Below are 24,455 nucleotides of genomic sequence, written 5' to 3'. Positions count from 1 at the left end.
AGAAGGAAAACCATGAACTGAGAAAAAAATTTTTCACAGCAACTTTCTCTGACAAACTCATTTCTAAGACACATAACCAATTGATTCAAATTTATAAGAGCCATTCCCTAAATAAGAAATGATCAAAAGGTATGAACAGAAAATTATCAAAATAAGAAATATAATCTATAGCTTTATGCAAAAATGCCCCCAAACACTAATAATTAGGAAAATGCAAATTAAAGCAACTAAGTTTCTATTGCACACCCGGCCCCAAAAAAGGAGGATAAATTAGTAGGGGCTGTGGTAAAAACAGACACATTGCAAAATTGGTGGAGCTATGACTTGGTCTAGTCATTATGGAAAGTAATCTAGAATTGTTCCCCAAAAGTTAAACTGTGCATGCTCTTTGATTACTGCTACCTCACCTAGTCCTATATCCCAAAGAGATGAGAGAATAAGGAAAAGAACCTATAGGTACCAAAATACCTACAGCAGCTCTTTTTGTAGTAGCAAAAAGTTGGAAACTAAGGGATGGCCATCAATTGGAAAGATCTGAAAAATTATGATGCATAAATATAATGAAATACAATTGAGGTATAAGAAAGGACCCAAGGGATGGCTCCAAAAAACTAGAAAGACTTTGATGAACTGATGCAGAGTGAAATGAGCAGAATCAAAAGAACAATTTATATAATTACCATAGTACTGTAAAGAAAGTCAACTTTGAATGACTTAAGAACTCTAATAAATGGAATGACTAATCATAATTTCAAAGCACTCATGATGAAACAATGTCAGGCAGTTCTTGACCAAAAGGTAATGGACTTTGGGTACAGAAATATGTATGTTTGCATGTATGTATGTATATATATGTGCATACGTGTATACATACATGCATACAGTATGCACACCTATTGATGCATGCACCTATGTATGCACGCATGCATACATACAGTCATATACTCTTACACACATACATTCATACAAACACACAGAACCAATGTGAGTCTCTGTTTTTCTTTACTACTGGCATTTGTTACAATGGGTTCCTAACCCCTTTTCTCTCCTTTTCAGTTATGGGGGACAAAGGGAAAGAAAATGGATACTTTTAGTTGGGAAAAAATGAATTGAACCATATCGCACAATTTCAATAATTTAAGTGTTTGTAGTAATAATAGATAGAGGGTCCCTGCAACCCAAACAATTCAACAGATTGCTGTAGAACATTAATTTTGATCTATTAAGTCTCATAATCCTCCCTTATTTATTTGTATGCATATAATAAGCACTCACCTTCACAGTTTGTCCAGATTCAGGCCCATCCTGTAATCAAAAAATCAAAGGATTCAGTTTCAGGTGGACTGCCCTAGGTCTCATAGTTATTCAGAAATATTATTCATTAATAATTTATATCCAATTTCATTGTGTGTTAATTTATAGTACTCTCATGGGCACCATCCAACTGCAAGCATTTGAGGAGAGACACTTTTCCATTTCTGCCTAAGACTAAGTGAGAAGTTAGATATAAAAATGATATAAATTATACAAGGTACCATCCTTCCTTGCTCCTCTACATGCTTTGCACCCGTGACTCTGCTTTTGATTGCTTTAAAGGAAGGCTGAGGATCAGTTGGGGATATGAAGGAAGGATAACATCTTGTAAGTCTCTCTATCAGAGGCAGTTTAATTAATGTCTGATTATCTTAAACTTTTACATAGGGAAACTGATTTAAATAAATTAGTAAAGTAGGGGTATAGAGGTTCCCATGTTATACACCCCCCCTAAAAAAAATATCCACTCGTTCCCTCTCATTAACCTTGAGAAAAGCATGGACAAGTCACACCAGGGTTCCAAATCCCTTTTCTCTTCTGCCTCCCACTCCTACTGCATCATCAGCTCTTGGTTCCTATACCTCTGACCTACCCAGAAACCCATGGAACATGTTAACCAGGCCTGGGCATCAAGCCAGTCCAAAACCCATTACATATGTTAGGCATAACCGAAAGCAGATGTCAGCCTGATTTCAGGAATGAACCAGCTCTCTCAGAAATCAAAGCAAAGAAGCGGCCTTAGTCATCTCCTGGAAGACTGAATTTTGCTGGTTAACATGCTGCACTTCACACTGCAAAGAAGTGGAGGTGGGGGACTTAAAAACATTTATTGAAGAAATGAATGGATGGATGATTTCTTGGGAGGCAGTCACAATTTTCTTTGCCTGTTTACTTGAACTTTGTCTATATACTCAGCAGAAATATTATAGAACGAACAGGCTGTATCTACAAGGAACCACTGAAACATTTTGGTTTAATTTTTTTTTTAATTTGTACCCATTAAGATACAGTAGACATGAGAACAAGAAAAAAAACCTATCTTTAGGGTCCAATCACCACTTTTGTGCTAATTATATATTAGGAACATTTGCTTCAGGGGTCCTGGAGGGTCTCAGGGAGAGAATTAGGGAATAGTCTTGGGATACATAAGAATTCAGTTTAACTTAAACATGAAATACTTAGTTCAGCAAGCAATCAATTCCCTTTAAATAAATGCTCTATCTCTCCGTCTCTCTCTGTCTATTGTATCTTAACTCCTATGAAATCAATTTTATTGTGATTAGCTTTCCCCTTTCAATTTAGAATTCTTTTGGGCTATGTAGGTGTACCTTATCTCTTCTCTGTTGACATGGAAGTAAAATTGAGACCTGGCCAGAGACACGTGACATTTCAATGATATTTCAATGAAGATGAACTTGGTGGATAGAAGGGATTCTACCAGTTTTGAAATCCTAGTGTCAGTGTATTTCTAATGTAGGATCATAGATTTAGCACTGAAAGAGATCTCAGAAGCCATTAAGTCACACATCCTCATTTTGACAGTGCCGGAGAGGCAAAGTAATTTGTCCAAAGCCATTCAAATAGAAAGTTTCAGAGGTTGATCCCAAGGACCAAATTTGGTATGTTTTTACTGCCTCTCTAGGACACAGTCTTTTCAATGAGTATTGTCAACTAAATGAAGCAATCTTTAACTGATGGGTTAAAGAAAGTCAAAAATGAGATAGCCAAGTTTTAAAGAGAAGAAAAAAACCAACATAATCCAAGCAATCAGCATACTCACCTGGATGGAAAATGTGAGGGAAGTTCCTTGGAAATGTCTCTCCACCACATTCCCAACTCTTTGGGCCATCTGAAACAAATCCGCCACTTCATCAGGACGCAGGTCACGGAAACGCTCCACAGGGCGCAGTGGACATACCAGGACATCTGTGTCATAGTCTAGGTTAAGGAACATCACTGTTCATAATGGATTTGACTCTTAGTAAGAGTTAGTTATATTACAGAGTGTTGTTTAGCTTAGGATACAAAAACACCATCATTTTATGTGGTGGAATCAAGAAGTTCCAAATCACCATTAATATTCAGCCTAGTGAATGTTATTATTACTACCCTCTTTCTTAGAGCTGGGGCTAGAGGGCAAAGAGAGGTTAGGGTTTGTTTTTTTTTTATCTTGGGGTACCAAGAGGATCCTGGGAAGAGTCAGAGATGGAGGTCTCTGTCTCCTGACCCCCAGTTCTGCTATAGCTACCCTCTAGATAGCCTAAAGCGTTAGCTTAGAAAAGTGGCAAGAAGCTAGTTCCCTCCTACTTAGCTTGCCAGGATTAAAATTTAATTTCAATAACCCTTTGGAGAAATAAAGAAAGAATGTAATGAAAAGACACTAGTTATTTTTTTAACTGTTGGAAACTCTACAGACCTTCAGAAAAGGTACCATCTACCTCATCTGTAACCGAGAAATGTAGCAGGAGTTAAGCAATTCACGAAAAGGTTATGTCAGACTGATTTCCAGGAAGCCAAGACATTTGAAGTGAAATCATTAGTATGTGGAAAGGGTTGTCTACTTATATAGACAAGAACTTCTTAATGCAGTCTCAGAGTTTATCAGAGTAAATATATCTGCATTATTAGTCTGAGGAAAATTGAAGTGTTCTTGAGAGAAAGGGTCAGGATGTAATTAGGATAACCTATGGGTTACATATCAATATTTAATTTTTTTACAAGTGATCAATGCTATTTCTGCTACTTCAACTAGGATCCATTCCATTAAAATGTTTTAAAATAACACATATTGGTATTTACTTCACTTCAATTCCCACTGGGACACAAAAGAGTCTAGTTCTTTCTTCTCTGTGTGTGTGTATTCTTTTTTCTTCCCTCATCTGTTTTGTTTGTATGTGCTTCACTTGTTCTAAAAGAACATGTCACTTCCTGGAACCCAAGCTGCCAGAGGGCAATGAAAAAAAATCCAATAATTTATATACTAGTTTTGCCAGCATACAAAGCACCTTCATAACTGATGCTATTGGTTGAAATGAGATCCCAAGGGGAAAAGTGGGGGATTTGTGGAGGTCTGATTTCCATAGCAGAGGTGAAGGAAAGGGGAGGGGAAGAAAAGAGGGGGAAAAACTAATTAATTTTGCTCATAATAAGGAAATTCATGTCAATGGTAAACTAGGAAAAAGAACATTTGTTTAATCTGAGTTCATATTTCAAGAGAGGAAGAGGGAAGCTTCAACCCACAGGGCATCTGATACTTAAAAAGATAATTATCCTTCTTTTGCTGTGCGGCTGTATTATCATGGGTCAATGAACCATTTAGAAATGAAGAATTTCCCTTCATTTGCTTTGAGCAGATTGCTGCCTTCCCCTCCCAGGGAGTTGGCTTTTCTTTGTTAAAAGGAGTGTTCCTTCAAGTTCCACCACCACCCTATTCCTATCTTCCACTTTTAGGTAGGCTTTGGATTTCACAAAATTATAGCAACCCTGAAGACCCCAATCAATGAAACAACCGAAATTCTTAGGCTGTGTCTCCACATAAAGCCTTGAAATCTTAAGGAAAGGATAGAAGAGAAAGAGAAAATGGAACAGGAAGGAGGAAAAGAAAAAAGAGAAAGAAAAGAAAGAGAATATGGGATGAAAACAGCAGAAAGGAGAGGGAAAGAAAGATAGATACAGATAGTATGGTCTAGTCAAGCAGAAACAAGCCTGTGTTCAATTGCCAGGCTGTGTGACGCTGGATAAGTCTCAATGATCCAAGGAAGGAAGGAAGGAAGCAAGGAAGGAAGGAAGGAAGGAAGGAAGGAAGGAAGGAAGGAAGGAAGGAAGGAAGGAAGGAAGGAAGGAAGGAAGGAAGGAAGGAAATGAGCATTTATCATGAAACTACTATGTATCAGGCACTATGCTAAACAATTTGCAAATATTACCTCTTTTAATTCTCCCAATAACCCTGTGGAGAGGGTGCTAGTATTATCCTCATTTTACAGTTGGTGAAACAGAGGCAGACAGAAGTTAAATGACTTGCTCAGGGTCACACAGCTGGTAAGGTTCTGATGTTGGATTTGAACCCAGGTTCCTGACTCCATGCTGAACACTCTATCCACTTAGGAACCACTTGGCTACTTCAGGAAACTTTCTAAGCATATAAATTTTAGTACATGTGCCAATCTGCATAGTTGGGGGATCTCCTCACTGGAAGCTTTTCATACCAATGAAATCACAGGTCTTACTCAAATACTACTACATAAGTGGGTATCTATCTCTATGGCCATAGAGAGATAAAGCTATAGACATAGAAATATGATCCCACTAAAGGAATCATCTTTTGAAAATGAATGATTATTCTGATTGATCCTATTTTCACCTTGTCCATTTTCATTGAAGACACATGATATTTTTGATCCTTATGCCCTGTGTAAATGGCTTAGTTTAGCAACTATCAGACCTGATGATCCAGGACAACCCCTGCTCACCAAGTCCCCTTTTTATAAATAAAAACTTGTATAAAAGTTGGACCTGACCACTCCTTGACTTCACATAGCTCTTGGCTATAGTATTTTCAGCTGTCAATAATCTACTTGCAGATTATTAGTTTTGTTGATGAACTCCAGCATAGCCCTAAACTGCAAAGGGGTTAACCTCCATTTCCCAGCAGAGATCAATCCACCTCTCTCTATTATTTTGTCTGTGTCCACTCTTTCTGGGGTTGGTTTCTATGATATTCTTGAGGATCTCCTCTTTTTTCTTTGACAGCTACTCCTCAGTCTACTTAGATAGTTCCTCATCTTCTTCCTACTCTTAGCCCTCAAGGTTCTTTGACCCTCTTTGACCCACTTCTTCCTTGGTGATCTCTTCTAGTCCCATGGCTCCAACTACCCAGTCGTAGAACTGTCCACTCAATTCATATCACCTCTCTCTCCCCAAAGCTCTAGTCTCTGATTTTCAGCTGCATAGTAGGTACTCTAAAGCCTTCTACATAAGACTTCACCTGCAAAATCTGAGGGAGGTTTATGCTTGCCTTAGGGTTTTGATGGAGATTAGAGGCAGCTAAATAAGCTCAAATGACCAACTACAAACTAATCCTTGCAAAGGGATCAGTGTGGGCCATAGGCACTAAATCAAGCAAGATGCAGATAGATGCCTGACATCTTGTCAACAGAGAAGAGAGAAAGGAAGAAGTAAGAAAGAATATCAGGTTGAAATTGGGCTTAAGAGCTGTGTACAACAGCTGAAGGTAGCTAGTGTCCTTTGGCATGATGCTTTTGGTTGGAATCTGGTCAATTCAGGTCAAAAGACAGCTAAGTGAGCTAGCAGTCCCATTGCAAGGATAGGCAGGGAAGCCCCACTTTAATAAAGCATCACTCGAGAGCCCACTGTGAGCAGAAGTGGAAAATTTGCCATGAGATTTAGCCAAAAGAACAAAAGAAAAATGAGGATTTTGCTTCCAAGGAACATGGAGGGCAAAGAAAACTTTGTGGAGACCTAAAAAGAATGTGCTATATTTGCATCCCTGCTGGTGCTAAGCAACAGCTGTGTCTGGGCAAAACGCATGCTGATTTCCCTAGCAGAGAACATCAAAAAGATGGGGAAATGGCTTTCTGTTCTTCAGTTTATCAAGGAAAATGAATTATTCCTAGAAAGAATGGAAGGAGTCCTTTAATCAGCAAGCATTTATTAAGCACCTATATGTGGAGAGATAGAATAAAATATTAAATAGTCCCTGCCCTCAAGGGGCTTATATTCTTTCAAAGGAAAAATGAGGGAATGAACTGGAAAGACCAGGTGGGAATCAAAATCTGTGTCAGGAGGTCATCAAGGGGAAGAATATAATATAGAAATGGATGACTAGCCCCTAATATTTAATTATGTAACAGGTATGAAGTTCTTCTTATATAAGAGAGAGCTGAGACCTCTTGGGAGAAAACAGCTACTCTTCTTCCAAGGAGTTATGATATGGATGCTGAAGTACCCCCCAGGAGACAGTTCATTCAATGTTGGCCACTAAAACATGGTCTAATATATAGCTTTAGTTCTGGAAGGGACCTCAGATGTTACCTAGACCAGAGATAGCAAACACTTAGGCAGGCCAGTGCCAGATAAAAATATAATTGAGAAATATTTCCCCAAATTAGTTTTTAAAATGGAATGAAATATAGATAATGGTAATTTGTGGTCTCCTAAGTCAATATGTCTCCCCTAGGGATCCCTATGTATAGATTAGTGCCCCTATTTTCTATTTGAATTTGATACCATTGATGTAGAACAACACTCCTCATTTTGCAAATTAGGAAACTAAAGCCAAGAGCCATGAAGTGATCTTCCTAAGGTGGCATAGGTAGAAAGTCCATATCTGAATGCAATTTTTCTGTCTCAAAATCTAGCACTCTTGGGGCAGCTAGGTGACGCAGTGGATAAAGCACCATCCCTGGATTCAGAAGGACCCAAGTTCAAATCCGGCCTCAGACACTTGACACTTGACACTAGCTGTGTGACCCTGGGCAAGTCACTTGACCCTCATGCCCCACAAAAACAAAAACAAAAACTAGCACTCTTCCCACTCTAACCCACAAACAGTGATGGTTGGTGACTATTGTGGAATGCTATCATAGACATATTTTAACCTAATAGGAATAATAGAAATAGATTGTCTTCCCAGAACCTTCTGAGATTTGTCACAACTGATTGTCACTATACACTTCTTGAGATTCACCTATAGACAAATGTTACCAGGAGAAAGAGTTTAGAAGGTATTGCTAAAGATTTGGGGAACATGGGTAAAAAATGGACATGTTAGGAACACAGGTGGTATTTTTCAAACTAATACTATGCTAGAGAAGGTAGAGAACTCAGAAAAGAGGCAGAAATGAGAAGTGAACAGTTTGGGGTGTGACATTTAAAATTAAATGTATGGTCACCTATTCCTATCCCTAGTGTAGGGAAAATTAGCTGGGGTTTCTAATATACATATTACTTAGAAATAAGATACTGCTGTACCAGTTTGGGGTGTTAAGCATTTATTAAAATATATTAAATATTAGTAAAGAGAGAACACATGCCTCTGAAAGATAGGAAAACCTAGAGAAGAGAGAAAATGGGAACTCTAGAGGGCTGCGTCGGCACTCATCCCTTTCCCCAGCCAAAAAGAGGGAGAGTGTCTGTGCAAGCTCACTGAGGGCAGGAGCAGATCCTGCCCATAAACATTGTTTAAAGCTCATTGGCTAGCATCACTCAAATCTATTGGTTCATGGGATTTGAGGGCAATTTGGTGCAGTCATGCTGATGTCAGAGCCCAGAGAACAGGTCCTCTCTGGTGGGAACATAGCTTTCAGGTGGGTATGGGTTTTGGGGCCCCTGGAAGTCCCATTACCCCTATTATTTTCTTACAGGGGGCAGCTAGGTGGTGCAATGGATAAAGCACTGGCCCTGGATTCAGGAGGACTTGAGTTCAAATCCAGCACAAGACACTTGACACTAGCTATGTGACCCTGGGTAAGTCACTTAAGCCTCATTGCCCTGCAAAAAATAAACAAACAAAAAACAAAAGTGAATAGTTTCTTCAAAATCTGAGAATTGGATTTCGATTTCTAGACCATGTCTTAAAATTTAGAAATGATAGACTCTTGGCCAAAGATGGAATATATTTAATGAGGGTCAGTATGAATATATTTGTCTGGATGTTTATTAGTCTGATCAAGAGGGCTTATTTTGAAAGTTGCAAGGTAGGGGGGAAATCACTCCAATAACACTGTCAAGCTAGATACCACAGAGACGAGTGTGTACAGTGAAAGAATAAGCCTATCTAACACAAAAGGTCAATAGTTTTGGAGAAAATATGCAGAAAGAAAGTCAAAAATAGAACTCTGGCTTTAAATGTCTAGATAAAGAAGCACTAAGTATGGGAAATAAGCAGGGTGAATTTGAAAAATCCTAATTCAAGGCAGTAAATATAACATTAGAGATATCAGGGAGATTATGGGATGAGATTCATGCTCAGAAAGTTAAAATAAAAGTAGAATAGGATTGTTTTCATTTTTTAAAGAAGATAAAAATCACAAGGAAATCCAGCACTAAGAGGGGTAAACAGGTTGATGAGCATTGAAAACAGCCTCATATTATCTAAAAGCATTAGGGGGAAAAAAGGTATCTGTATATATTTTAGTGGAGATACAGTTCAGGGACATTTCTTAAAATATATAAAATTTAAAGACCACCACAATTCAGTGAATTCCATAGTTTTCACCAGTCTCTACAAAAGTCAAAATTCTTTTAGATATTATTACTCTGGTGAGATATAACTGAATTTAATGTATAAATTTCATTAATTTGTGGGTCTTTGGAAACATATTAAAAAAAAAAAAACTTTTCTTGGTTTTCACCTGTTTAGAGTACCTTTGAAAGACCTTAGGATCATAGCGTTAGAAGTTCCCTAAAAGAGTGGAGTCAAACTCAAATAGAAATCGGGGTCAATAAACCATACATAATGATTCCTGCAGGCTGTAGAGTGACCTAGAAAACGATATATTCACATTATCTATGTTGTGTTGTATTTTTCTTTATTTTGTTAAATATTTCCCAAATAGACTTAAATCTTTAATCTGGTATGAGCCCCATGTGGGAGTATTGTTGCAGGCACTATGAGGCCACCTATTTGCCACTTTTGCCCTAAAAGGTTGTGAGATCTTAGGAGCATAGCTTATATAGCTAGTACTATAGATTAACAGATAGAAAGAACTGCATCCAGTCCCCTAATTTTATGGATGAGGAAACTGAAGTCTGGAAATCTTAAGGGATTTGTCTAAAATGATGCAGGTAGTAAGTGAAAGCAGTGAGATTTGAACGCAGGTTTTCTAATTGTTCATTCAGTTCTTCAACCATTGCATTTTTGATGTGATGGATCGTAGGCCCAGATAGGTTGAGTGATTTGCTTAGCATCACGCAATTAATAATAAGGCTTCCAAAGTGAATTCTGTAACTGCAAATTCAGTTTCTTTCCCACACTCCTTTCACAGCAAAAAGCTAGGCTAATATAGTGACAGAAAGAGAGGTACTGCATTTCATGTAGAGCAGGGAGGGCTTTTCTGCCTGGTTTTGTAACTTAATTTTGGTTTTTTTGGCTGTTGCAGAAACTATAATCCAAAAGACAGGGTCAAATCCTGTCCTGACTAGAGCATGGAAACTTCCAGCTGATTTAAAAAGCAGCTGCTTAAAGGCAGAGTAGGGCGTGTCCTACATGCCGACTTCAAACCAAATGTCTTCCATGAGATCTATAATTACAGAATGTCAGAGCTGAAAGGGGACTCGGAAAATAGGCAAAACCCTTCATTTCACAGATGAGGAAGCTGACACTTGCGATGGAGAATGACTAGCCGAAGATTATGTACAGACAGTCAGTGGCAATAACAGGACTCAAACTCAGGTTTCCTCACCCCAGACCAGTCAATTCCCATAATGTCATAAGATGTAAAACACTTAAGATTTGTCCAAACAGAAAACAATGAAGAACAATCATGGCAGTGAATAGACAACCAAGACAGACAAGGCTGTGTACTTTCAAAGTAATGTACAATTTTTATACAAAGGACACAGGAAGAAGTTTATCTTCTTTTGTATCTGACTTAAAATTTTGAGACAGTCTTGATAGACTAAGTAGATATTATAAGCATAGGGCTCAGTAGAAGTTCTAGACCCAGTAGACTGGACTAAAATTTCCATCTCCAAGGTTACCAAGGATGTCCCAACTGTGAAATCCAGTGGTCCTTCCACACCACCCATGCTACTTGACCTCTCTGCAAGTAACAACAATCTTGGCCAATCCCTTCTCTTGGCCCTTCACTCCCCAAAACTTGTTTGACGCTATCCTTCCCTGGGTCTTCCCCTACCTTTCTGACTATTCCTTCTCAGTGTGAGATTTAGAGTACTACCAACCTATTGAGAAACATATTGCAGGGAAGCTCTGTCATGAAAAGAAACCATGTGACTTCGGCTTCCGGACATTGTGTCTGCCATCTGAGTCCTATCAATCAGTGCTACCAACCAATTAGCTTGGAGTTTTGAGTGAGGACAGCCTGGGCTTCCAGCGTCAAAGGGGGATTTTGGGAGAAGCCCCTGAGGAGGGGCCCTTTTCGTTTTGGGGACTGAGGCTTGGTGAGAACACAGATTCTGGGCTCTCCTACATAGTTAGATGAAGTTTGCTTTTTACCTTTCTCTCTCTCCTCACTAACCTCTGATGCACTTTAATAAATACTTAAAAGTCTAAACTCTTGCTAAAGCTTCTAATTTAAGGTGACTAGTCATTAGATTTTAGACATCATAGCTAGAATTTTAGGCCCTTACATCAGTCATTAGCTTTCTCCTGCTTGCTAAGCAAGGGCATCCCTTAAGGCTCTGTCCTAGATTGGGTTCTCTTATTTCTGTCTCTTGGAAGGCTTATCAGCTTCCACTGGTTCAATTATCATCTCTATGTAAATAATTTCAAATCTATGCAGGATGTCCCAAATGTCTTGGTGCCACTTTAAGATAATAAGACTTAAATTAGCACCATGACTTTCGGGACACCCTCTATATCAGTCCATCTTTTGAATTCCAGTCCTAGAATACTAAATGCCTACTGTACATCTCCACCTGGATCTGCCATAGGAATCTCAAATTCAATCTATCCAAAAGGGAACTCAAATTTCTCTCTGAACCCATCTTTTGCCCATTTTTCTCTTTGAAGGCACAGTCCCTAGTTTGCAACCTTGGAATCAATCTTTAGTCTTCACCACTTTTCATCCCATCCTCACCTGTATTAAAAGGGGAAAAAATCAATTTACATGATAACTTTATTATAGATTTAAAAGGAACACCAAGTTGTTTCAGTTTCATGAGCAATCATTTCTTTTATGTTGTGGAAATGCTTGTTTTATTCCATAAATTAAAAATAAAATAAAAATTGAAAAAAGTAATCATTTGCCAAACATTATTGAGTGCATCTCCAAATTATTACTTGAATTCATTCATCCTACCAATCACCTTCTCTCTACTCATACAACTTCTACTCTAATTTGTGCTATATCCCTTCTTGTTCAGACTCGTGTTCAGCCTAGTAACTCTTACTCTGATTCTAATCCCTCTCCTACCAAATCCATCCTTCACACAGTCAACCAATTGATAGTCCTAAAACAGAGATCTGACCATATCTTTCCCATGTGCAAAAATCTTTCATCTTTACTGCCTCTAGACTAAAATACTGAATGCTTAGGCTATCCATTAGTCTTCCGTGACATCACTCCCACATCATTCTTCCCGGTCCTCTCCACATTATACCTTGAGCTCTTAGTCCATCATCTTCATCTCACAACCATGAGAAACTTGACATCTGCCCTGAGTCAGCTGGCTCCAATAGGTTAGTTTTCACCTCATGCTGAGGTCCATGCCTCCATACCACTTTCCTGCCATCTCTTCCCTATGGCAATATGTGCATCACACCCCTCTGAATACCCCTTTATTTATTGTCTTTCCTCATTAGAATATAAACCCTGTTAGGGCAGGGATTATCTTGTTTGCTTCTGTCTATGCTTAGCATAGTACTTGACAGATTATCTTCTGCTTATCACTTCCAAGTACTTAATTATCTATGTCTATTATTATCTCTATTGATCTACCTATCTAGTACCTTCCCATTCTTACTTTAATTACTTCTCTTCAGGAACTCTCCATTCTAAATGAACAAGCCTACTAGCTATTCTTCATACACCACATTCTAGCTCTCATCTGCCATTTCTTGCACAGGTGGTTGTCTGTGTCTAAAATTATCTCTTTCTTCCCCTTCAAGTCATACCATTCCTAGTTTTCTCATAAACAGAAAAGGCCTGGGGGTGGAACCAAGCATAGCAGAGGTCTCACTTTCTATATAGGCCCCAGGCCTTTCCTATTTCTCCCCCTTCTCCCCATTTCATAATGATCTCTTCCCCTTGAAATTACTTTGCATCATTTGGATCACCTGCATCCATGTTGTAGCCTTCTAGCTAAATGTAAATTTCTTGAGGATAAGAATGTTTCATATTTCTTTTTGTCTCCCAAGAACCTAGCATGTGGTTGTTTAATCATTTTTCAGCCATGTCCAGCTCTTCATGACCTCATTTGGGGTTTTCTTGGCAAAGATGCTGGGAGTGGTTTGTCATTTCTTCATCCAGCTTATTTTACAGATGAGGAAATTGAGACAAACAAGGTTAAGTGACTTGGCTAGGGACACACAGTTAGTAAATGTCTGAGTCTAGATTCAAACTCAGGAAGATTAGTCTTACTGACTTTAGGCCCTGTGCTCCATCCACTATACCACCTAATTGCTCCTAGAACCTATCCCAATGCCTTGCAAATAGTAGGTACTTGATAAATACTTGTGGCATTGAAATTAATGGTTAAAGAAGCTCTGTTTCTCTAAATCTTTAGGTTGAATTGATTTCTGGTCAAATTTGTGAAAATCACTACCCTATGGTAGATATTAAGTTACTTTTACATAGGAGATGGCGATCCCAAGGAGGCAATTAATAAGATGAAGTTGACATATACACCATGTTTTTTATGGCGGCATTTCTATTTTGTTTTGTGATAGCAAAGAATTATAAACAAAGTCAATGTCCATAAGGTGGGGAATGTACAAACAAATTGTGGTACATAAATATAATGGAATATTACTGTGCTAGAAAAAATAATGAAGCTGGAGAAGCATGGAAAGGTCTACATGAAATCATACAGAATAAAATAATCAGAACCAAGAAAACAATCTACAAACTGACTACAACAAAACAAGTGAAAAGAACCACACGAACAAAATTTTAAAAGAATGTTGCAAAATTACAAAGAACAAGCATACACACCAAAAAGGAGTATGAGAAGATACCCTTATACCACCCCTTTGTAGAAATGAGAGGCCTATAAATCTGGTAGATTACAGAGATTTTCAGACTTTTTTGATCTATTGGCCAGTGTTGCTGATTTTTTTTTCTTTGTACCTTTTTTTCCTTTAAAAATATTTCTTACATGAACTGGATGGGGAGAGGAAGAAGAGATATTTCGGAGAATTATAATGATATAAAGAAGATATCAATCAAAATGTGGGCTTTTTTTAAGAAAAAGGAACTGATGCTCAGTGGATTTTTCAGATGGGTACAAATGAATAAGTGCTTAGATCAGAATAGTGTTGGCCATTTCAGAGTTTGCTTATTGATTATAATCAGCAATATTAAAAAGGGGGGAATTTGAGAGTGTTCCCTTTGGAAAACATTAATTATTCAAATTTAAAATTATGAAAAACAAATGGATTGTAATTATTCTGATGAATAATTTTTAAAATAGCAGAATATTGTCCTAAAGACTGTTCATTCTGTCTTTGTATATTCTGCTCTATACTTGGGACTTGGAGGGAGAAGTTAGTAAGATAAATCAAATCATCCGAATATCAATGAACGTGATGAGATGGATTGGCATATGTGTATATGAATATGGAGCAAGGTCACATTAAACAGTAAAATTCAGAACTAAATCAAAAGCAAATCAATGCCAATTTCTTCTACAGATCTCTGTGCACTAAGATGATAAAAAAAATGAGTACTTTAAACTTACATTTCTGAGTTTTATAGCTTCAGTACAATCTATTATTTGTAAAAACCCATGTTTTAACTCCTTGGCACTATTTAAAATAATTCTTGATGCCACTTCAAAGATACACAACCACCCCAAAATGGACAATGAAAGGGTTTTTTGTAAAGAAAATTCAATTTATTTGATTTAAATACAGTAGTTTTAGGGCTTTGAATCAAAGTTGATAGCATCTCATAAAAGTCATCTGTTATTCCCAATGCTGCAACTGAAATGAATTTTCAGACTGGGATTGCAAGAATAATGCAGGAAAAATGTTAGGAAATATAATATTGCAGCAGCATCTTGCTAGTTTGGACCACACCTTTCTTCATTAGATATTAACATACCCATTTCAATAAATCAGGGAATGGCTTTATGGGATATTCATCAAATCATGTCTGAATGGCATGAATGTAATTTTAAGCAAATTTGATTTTCAGAATATGATAAATTCCAGAGCTGTGTGATTAAGATAATAACAGCACTTTGCACATGGCTAGATTCCCTTTCTGCTGACGAGCTCAAGTATTTCACAAATAGTTATTATGGCTCTCATTTTGTATTGGGAAATGCACTGGGGCAATGATGTGCTCTACTCTGGGTCACACAGAAACTAATTGAATCTTATGGAAATAAGGCAGGTGTACTTCCCTGTACAACCTGACTTACAACTGATTGAAATAGGTTAGTAAAGATAGAATGTTCAAAAGGGAAATTGTTCTCTATAAGAATAGGTAAAGAAATGACTTTCAAAGAAATAAGGCTTGAATGACTTGTAGCCTGGCTTCCTTTCTGACATTGCCTCTTCTGGTTGTTTCACAGATTATTCAAAGTAGTCACCACAAGAAAATAGTCTTGCTTATTTATGCCCTGCCCCTAAGAGCTATAGCCTTGGAAAGAAAAATATGTATCAATTTTGCATGTGTGTGTGTGTGGTTGAGTTGTTTTAGTTGTGTCTGATACTTTGTGACCCCTTTTAGGATTTTCTTGGTAAAGATACTGGAGTGGTTTACCATGTCCTTCTCTACCTCATTTTCAGATGAGGAAATTGAGGCAAATAGAGTTAAATGACTTGCCCACAGCTAGTAAATGCCTAAGGCCAGATTCTAACCTATGACACCAAATGTTCAAATAAAACATTTTAAAGTCGATCTTATGAAATACTTCAAGCATCAGGATGTTTGAAATCAAGTCATCTAGATGATTGACTGAATCTTTAGCTTTTGATTTGGACTTGTGGCAGGTTATAAATATGACATGCAGTGAAGGCCTTATATTACATAGTAAGTAGAAAGGCTGTTCCAGTTCAACAAAGATGCTCATAGATAAAAGTTTTCATGGAGTACAGATACACAAAAAATAGAATTCGATAAAAATACATTTTGTAGGATTTTTTTTTCTCTGACTAGGGAAAAGTACTTCAGGACCATGCAGTATGTTTTGAGTCATTATTATTCACATCTCTTATGATTGAACTAATATATAATGTAATAAAAGACATGTTACTTGATAACTGAATGAATTGGTGGTGTCATTCCTCACTTCAAATTATCTTGGTGTATAGGGTGGATGGCATTTAGGACTTGGAATTAGGAAGAGCAGAATTCAAATATTGCTTCAGAGAGTCAATGTGTGATCCTAGATAAGTCATTTATCAATGTGCCTTCCCTTGTTTCCTTATCTATAAAACGTGCAGATTGGATGTGATAATCAATAAGATCCCTCCAAATCTATTATTCCATGACTTTGAATTTATTTATTGGCTTACATGTTGCTATGCTCAGGGGAATAGAAGCCTTTTGAAGACAGTGGCTAGTTGTTGCTTGGTTTGCTTTGCCTTTAAATCTCTAGCCCATTACAATGTTTTGAAGATAATATGGAGTTAATAAATGTATGTTGAGTTGAATTTAAAAATGTGTGATATCCCTAAGTGGAATGGGCTTCCCAAGAAGTATAAGTTGTACATCACTAAAAGTTTATAAGAGCAGGATAAATGACCTCTTGTCAAGTATGGTGTGGTGGGGAAATTCTTGTTTAAATACCAGCAATATTAGATGTTCTCTGAAGTCCCTGGCAAGTTAGAAATTCTGCGATCCTGTTATACAATGATAGAGACAGAGGTCCCTGTGGCTCACAGATAACTGACCAATCAACAAGCAATTAAGTATTTACCATGTGGTAAGTATTATGTTAGGTACTGGGGAACTGGCATGGAAAGAGGGAAAAATAGTACCTATCCTGAGGGAGTTTACAGTCTAGTATGAGAAATAGCATACACACACACACACACACACACACACACACACACAAATACAGCTGTGCATACAAAAAAGACATGTAAAGTAGATGGAAACTAAACAGAGGAGTCACCAGATATCTGTCCATGGTGTTGAGGAATAAAAATTAAGAAGGCATGAACATGCAAAAAATTGCACAAATGTTCTGAGTTATTTCTTCCTAACTCTTTAAAGAAAAAGAACTTCTTTTTCAACATTAAATATACATAGCTACTACATGATAACAGTTGTACTAGTATCATCCATCATTTGGGCAGTTAAGTGGCTCTGCGAATAGAACACAGGGCCTTGGAGTCAGGGACATATGAGTTCAAATTGAGACTCAGGCATGTACTAGTTGTGTGACCGTGGGCAAGCCACTTAATCCTTTTTGCCACATTTCTTCATCTTTAAAATAATCTGGAGAAGGAAATGGCAAATCATTCTAGTGTCTTTGACAAGAAAACCCTAAATGGGGTCCCAAAGAGTCAGACATGAATGACATGATTGAACATCAATAATATCACCCATTGATTAAGAAAATATATAATGACAAAAAGCTACTATGAATGCAATATGCTCATAATGAATTTGTAGCATGTTTCCCAGGATGATAAGATGACAGAACTAGAACTAGAAAGAAACTCAAATGCCATCTAATCCAACCCCTTCATTTTAGGTATAAGCAAAGGGAGGTTTGGTGATTTAGCCGAAGTCATACAGATAGTAGGCAAAAGAGTCAAGCTTATTTCATTCATCTTAACAGTACCATCATTCATCTGAAAGAAGTATAATATAGAATATTGGAGTTCAAGTAAAGAAGACTCAAGTTCAATCCTTCCTCAGACACTTACTAGCTTTGTGATACTGGGCAAGTGACTTAACCTCTACCTTACTTGTTTTTTTTTTTTTTTGGTTTGGTTGTTCGTTCTTGTTGTTGTTATCTATAAAATGAAGACCAAAGTAGCATTTACTCCCCAGAGTTGCTGTGAGGGTCAAATGAAATAATATTTGTAAAGTGCTTTGCAAAATTTGAAGCTCAATAAAAATGTTAGCTACTATTGTTATAATCAGCAGCATTAATACTAATATTGTTACTTAATAAAATTTTTTAAAAGACAGTGATTGGTATACACAGAGATTTGTGGGTCCCTGGCAATAACTTTCCAGGCTCTTTGCTTGGTTAGCACTACTTGAGATCATAATGAGTTTGAAGAGCTTTGCTATAAGAGTGAAACAAAACATACTTGGGCACTGAAAAAAAACACTCAAAGACTATTTTAAAAAACACCCTTTTTGCTGTGTGTGTGCTTTGAGGACTGAGAATCATTTCAACAACTTAGAGAAGAGTTTTTCAGATGGCATAGATCAGAAAGCAATACTGAAAATCTGGAAGTGGCTTGTGGGAAACATATAAACTTTCTTATGAATTCTTTAAAAGTCATTTAACAATACTGTGGATAATATTTTTTTTTCTGATACTTCAGAATGTAAAATGTGAATCTCATGACTTTGTTTCCATGGGCTGATGAGACTGAATCACAACCACAAATTACAAAGTAAGATGATTAGAGAATAAGAATATGAAGGAACAACCAGAAGTTGTCTGGCTTTCTCAAACTTTTTTTTTTTTTTTGGTGGGGGAAATGATAGTTAAGTGACTTGCCCAGAATAAGTGTCAAGTGTCTGAGGCCAGATTTGAACTCAGGTCCTCCTGAATCCAGGGTCAGTACTTTATCCACTGTGCCACCTAACCGCCTCTCTCAAACTCTTTCTGACTACAACCCGACTTTTCTAAGCATTTTTCATTCCAATCCAACTGACTATTTTTTTTCTTCCCCACACATAATACCCAGGCTTTTGCCCAATTTGTCCTCAACTTTTTGGCTGCTCTTCCTCAACCTCTATCCTCAAAATTCCTAAATGCCTTCACAGTTCAACCAAAGTGCCACCTCTTACATGTGGCTTGTTCTGTTAGCCTTCCACCTCACCCTTCAATTACTTTGTATAAAGCAAAGGGAACAACTAGGCCCCACAGTGGACAGAGCAGGGGAACCTAGATTCAGGAAGACCTGAGTTCAAATACAACCTCTCATACTCACTAGTTGTATAACTTTGGACAAGTCACCTAACTTCTGTTTGCCTCAGTTTTTTCAGCTGTGAAACAGGAATAATAATGGGACCTACCTCCCAGGGATGTTGTGAGGACCAAATGAAATTATAATTGAAAAAGCACTTTAGCATGTTGCCTCACACACAATCGTTGCTAGCAATTATTATTATTACTATTGTTGTTGTTGTTATAAATTTGAATTTACTTTGAATAGATTGTGAAGTTCCTCATTTGAATTCATGATGTATCTTTTTAAAAATGATTTTTTCTCAATCAACAGCAACGTTTGTTTTCTTTCACTGCACATAGATGTTTTATACATAGGTCCCTCAGGTAAATCAGGAATCAGATATCTGGAAACAGGCAAACAATTAGACTTAATTAATTAAAAACTCATCTTAAGGACTCAACTTTTGCTTGTTTAAAGATATGAATTTGAGCACTTCTCACAGCACCTTTGATTCTGCACACACCGGACAGCATACACCAGGTCTCTGAAGATGTTCCCTTCCATCTTGACATGGCCCTGAGAGTAGATAAAGACGCCTCCCTTCTGAAAAGGCACTTCTGAATGAGGCAGCCCTGCAGGGAATTGGCCAGGGACTGAGCCTTGCTTTCTCTCTGAAGCTCCTGGTGCAGGGTTTTCCATTCCAGGCTCTTCTGGAGGTTGGATGATCGAGTGGTTTGTGGCCTCCTGGGCAGAGGCCTAACCAGTGTGTGGCTCAGACTGGGTGGCTTGTGGGAGAATTTGTACTGGTCTTCAGGTTCATTTTCATTGCTAGAACTCTGGCCACTGTCACTGGAGTAAGCGTCATGGGCAATCCCCTTCCCATCCCTAGTGGAGCAAAGATCCTTGTTCATTTTACTCTCCTGAAAATCTTTTTTACATGCTTGTGGGGTTTTTGAAGTCGGAAGGAAGTTGCTCTGGTTTTCACCTATGATAATCTCACATGTCCTTAAGATTCCTGTGGGCAGATGCCCTAAGGTTTCTTGGTATGATGGGTTAAAAGGTGTTGAGTCTTGGGTAATTGAAAAAGCAGAAGAGGACTTGACCAGTCCCATCAGATGCTTATATGCCCAGTTCTTGTCAGAGGATGGATACCCTTCAACAGTCACAGAGGCGATTTCACTCCTAACAAACTCACAATTTTCAAGGACACTGCGGGCTACATTGTGAAGGCGGATGGCGGCTTGATTAAAGGTACAAAATTTAACTTGGCATGTTTCTGGAGCATGAATCTGCAACTGCCCATTCTCAAAGTTAATCGGCAACAAAATTTAAAAAAAAATAGAGCTTGTCTTCCTTCCCTCGTTCCTCTCCGTTGAAAAAGAAATAATCACAAAACCCTCATTACAAACGTGTAGAGTCAAGCAAAATAAATTCTCACATTGGTCATGTCCAAAAACCATAGGACATGGTGTTTCAACTAGGTAGAAAAGAATCAACTTTTGAGGGAAGGAAGAGTTTTCAGTCTTGTCATGGGCCAGGGAGCTTGTACCAGAATACAGAGTGCTGGGCTTGAAATCAGGAAGTCAGGAAGACATGAATTCAAATCCAGCCTCAGACATTTACTGTGTAATCCTGAGAAAGTCACTTTACCTGTTTGCCTCAGTTTCCTCATCTGTAAAATGCAGCTAATGATAGCACCCACCCTGGCATTGTTGTGAAGATCAAATGAGATAATAATTGTAAAGAGTATGAAACAGTTCCTGGTACTTAGTAAATTCCATATAAAGGTTAGTTATTATTATTGTCAAAAAATGCCAAAATTGGAGGGGTGGAGCCAAGATGGCAGAGGAAGGACATTAAACGCACAGGGCTCCTGATGTGATCACCCCAAAAATAGCAGTAAAGGAGCCCTTGGGGCAGAGAAACACACAGAGATTCAGGATGAGAGTTTTCTACAGCTATAGATAGATTTCAGGGGGCTGTGCTGGGCCATGAATAAAGCCTAACCCCGCAATTGGGTCAACACACCAGACACCCACCAGAGGAATTTGCCCCAGTGCCTCTGAATCGGCTGCAGCACCAGAGTCTTCTGGAACTGAGCACGCGATTGGGCTGAATGGCTGGCCCAGGGTGTGTGTGTGTGGGGGAAGTGCAGGGGTATCAGTGGACTGGGGGGAAGGATTCGACTGTCTTACCCCAGCAGGCAACCAGGAAGAAACCCTGAGAAGCTAAAGGCCCAGGTGGAGGAGGGGAGCAGGCAGGCTCATTGAAAGCTGAGAACCACACCACAGAAAGCTTTGCTGGTTGGTTGCTTAGTAAGTAGGCCTGGGGTTATCTCAGGACCTGAGAACAGACCAGGTGAGATTGAAACCTGCCCCCCCTCAAAGCAAAACACCTGGGACCCTCTGAAGCTGGGAACAGGAGCAGAGCCAAGAAGCAGCCCCACCCCCACCCACCCCCCCAGTGGAGAGTTTAAAATCAAATGAAAGTGAGGCCAGGCAGGCTGAGAAGAAGTCCAACCACCCCCCGGGCCACGCTATAGCCGGAACATTGTGTCCTGGAAGCAGCGCCACACTTTAAGGAGTTAAAAGCCAAGAAATAGAAAGCCAGGATGAGTAGGCAGAGAAAGCAGAAGACCATCAAAAATTTCTTTGGGGGTAAGGTAGACCACAATACAACTTCAGAAGAAGAAAATAACAGGGTCAAAGTTCCAACATACAAAACTTCCAAGAAAAATATGAACTGGTCAAAAGGGATTTTGAAGAGAAAGTAGGAGAAATAGAAAGAAGATGTATAGAAAAGGAGGAAAGAATGGAAAGGGAAATGAGAGCGATGTAGGAGAGTCATGAGAAAAAAGTCAACAGTTTGAAAAGCCAAATGGAAAAGGAGATTAAAAAACTGTCTGATGAAAATAACTGCCTAAGAATTAGTATTGAACAAATGGAAGCTAGTGACCTTATGAGAAACCAAGACACAGTAAAGCAAATCCAATTGAATGAAAAAATAGAGGGCATTGTGAAATATCTCCTTGGAAAAACAGATGAACTGGAAAATAAATCTAGGAGAGATAATTTGAAAATCAATGGACTACCTGAAAACCATGGCCAAAACAAAAGCTTAGACACCATCCTCCAAGAGATTGTGAGGGAAAATTGCCCTGATATTCTAGAAGCAGAAGCTAAAATAGAAATTGAAAGAATCCACCAATCGCCTCTTGAAAGAGATCCTAAAAGGAAAACCTCCAGGAATATTATAGCTAAATTCTAGAACTCCCAGGTGAAGGAGAAAATACTGCAAGCAGCCAGAAAAAAGGAATTCAAATACTGTGGAGCTCCAATAAGGATAAAGCAAGATCTAGCAGCTTCTACATTAAAGTACTGAAGGGCATGGAATATGATATTCCAGAGGGCAAAGGAACTGGGACTACAGCCAAAAATCACGTACCCAGCAAAACTGAGAATAATCTTTCAAAGGCAAAAATAGGATTTAAATGAGAAAGAGGTCTTTCAAGCATTTATGATGAAAAGACCTGAACTGAATAGAAAATTTGACTTTCAAATACAAGATCCTGGGGTGGCTAGGTGGCACAGTGGATAAAGCACTGACCCTGGATTCAGGAGGACCTGGGTTCAAATCCAGCCTCAGACACTTGACACTGACTAGCTGTGTGACCCTGGGCAAGTCACTTAACCCCCATTGCCCCACAAAAACAAAACAAAACAAAACAAATACAAGACCCTGGAGAAGCATAAAAAGGCAAACAGGAAAAAGACTTCATGAGGGATATTAAAAGATCAAACCATATACATTCCTACATGGGAAGATAATACTTCAAAATCATAAGAACTATCTCAGTAAGAAACTCACAGAAGACACAGGTCTGAACTGAATATGAAGGGATGATATCTGTAAAGCATTTTTGTTTTGTTCTTTATAGGGCAGACAGGGTGGGGTGTCATGTCTGGGGCTGGATTTGGGCTTGGGACCTCCTGGGTTCAGGGCTGGTGCTTTGTCCACTGTGCCACCTAAATAATCCATGATGACATCATTAAATTAGGGTTGAGCTGTAGGAGGAATAAACTGGGGGAGGGAGAAGGGGAGAGATGGTCTGGGAGAGGTAGGTCACATGAAGGAAACGAGAAAAAAGCTTATGGAGGAGAGTAGAAGAGGGGGAAGGAGTTGGGGAGTGAGTGAACCTTAATGTCATAAGAATTGGCTCGAAGTAGGACTAACATACATACTCAAGTAGGTATAGTAATATATTTTTGCCCGGGGGGGGGGGGAGGAGAGGGAGAAAAGGGGAGGGAGGAAGAAGGGAAGGAGGAAAGGGCAGATTGGGGGAGAGAGCAGTAAAAAGCAAAACACTTTCAAGGAAGATGAAGATGTTCTGCATTACTGCACCAGTATGACATATTGAATTGCTTGATCTCATAGGGAGGGTTGAGGAGGGAGGGAGGAAGAAAAAATTTAGAACACAGAATTAGCTCAGGGACCCTGATCTCATTGCAGTGGGCTCATGGAGGCAATAGATTTCATACCCAATTGGGAGGAGTAATCTATTTAACCCTGCAGGAAAGTAGGAGGGGAAGAGGATAAGGAAGGAAGGGTGAAAAAAGGGAGTACAGAGCAAGTACAGAGGATAGTCAGAAGTAAAACACTTTTGAGGAGGAATAGGTAAAAAGAAGATAGAGTAAATGTAATGGGAAGGGAGTGGGATGGAGGGAAATAGCTATGATTATTGATTATAATGGCAAAACATATGGTACCTACTTTGCTGGGCTTTTATAAGGAAAATTCTCTGTCAAGCTTAAGGTACTATATACAGGTAATGATGTACAGGATACTATCAGAAGAACCTGGAAAGACCTATACGAACTGAAGCAGAGTGAAATGCACTGTATACAAAATAACAGCAATAGTGGGGGATGATCTGCTGGGAAGCATGTGATTATTTTCAGCAAGGCAATGATCCAATATAACCCTGAAGGACTTAGGAAGATTGCAGCCCATCTGTAGAGAAAGAACTGATAGTATCTGAAAACAGGGAAACATTTAAAATTTTTTTTTCTTTTCCTCTTTGACAAATCCTTAATCTGAAGTTTGGGGTTTTTTGACTGTTTTCTCTCACAACTAGTTAATATGGGAATTTTTCCATGACTACTCATGTATAATTTATGTTGAATTG

At 38.5% G+C, this 24,455-nt stretch overlaps 1 protein-coding gene across 1 annotated transcript in view; it reads right to left on the bottom strand.

The window, feature by feature from the left end:
* FHIT (fragile histidine triad diadenosine triphosphatase) overlaps positions 1–24,455 on the bottom strand; it is a 1,715,999-nt gene that overhangs the window by 374,675 nt on the left and 1,316,869 nt on the right. Inside the window, exons 5-6 of the mRNA XM_043975945.1 lie at positions 3,095–3,240; positions 1,276–1,305 (exon numbers count right to left, since the gene is read on the bottom strand). Of these exons, the coding sequence (XP_043831880.1) occupies positions 1,276–1,305; positions 3,095–3,240 (176 nt within the window). The remainder of the gene's footprint in view (positions 1–1,275; positions 1,306–3,094; positions 3,241–24,455) is intronic.

The sequence above is a fragment of the Dromiciops gliroides genome, chromosome 1, assembly GCF_019393635.1.
Source record: "Dromiciops gliroides isolate mDroGli1 chromosome 1, mDroGli1.pri, whole genome shotgun sequence".
Lineage (NCBI taxonomy): Eukaryota > Metazoa > Chordata > Mammalia > Microbiotheria > Microbiotheriidae > Dromiciops > Dromiciops gliroides.
This window is presented reverse-complemented; position numbering and strand designations above follow the sequence as displayed.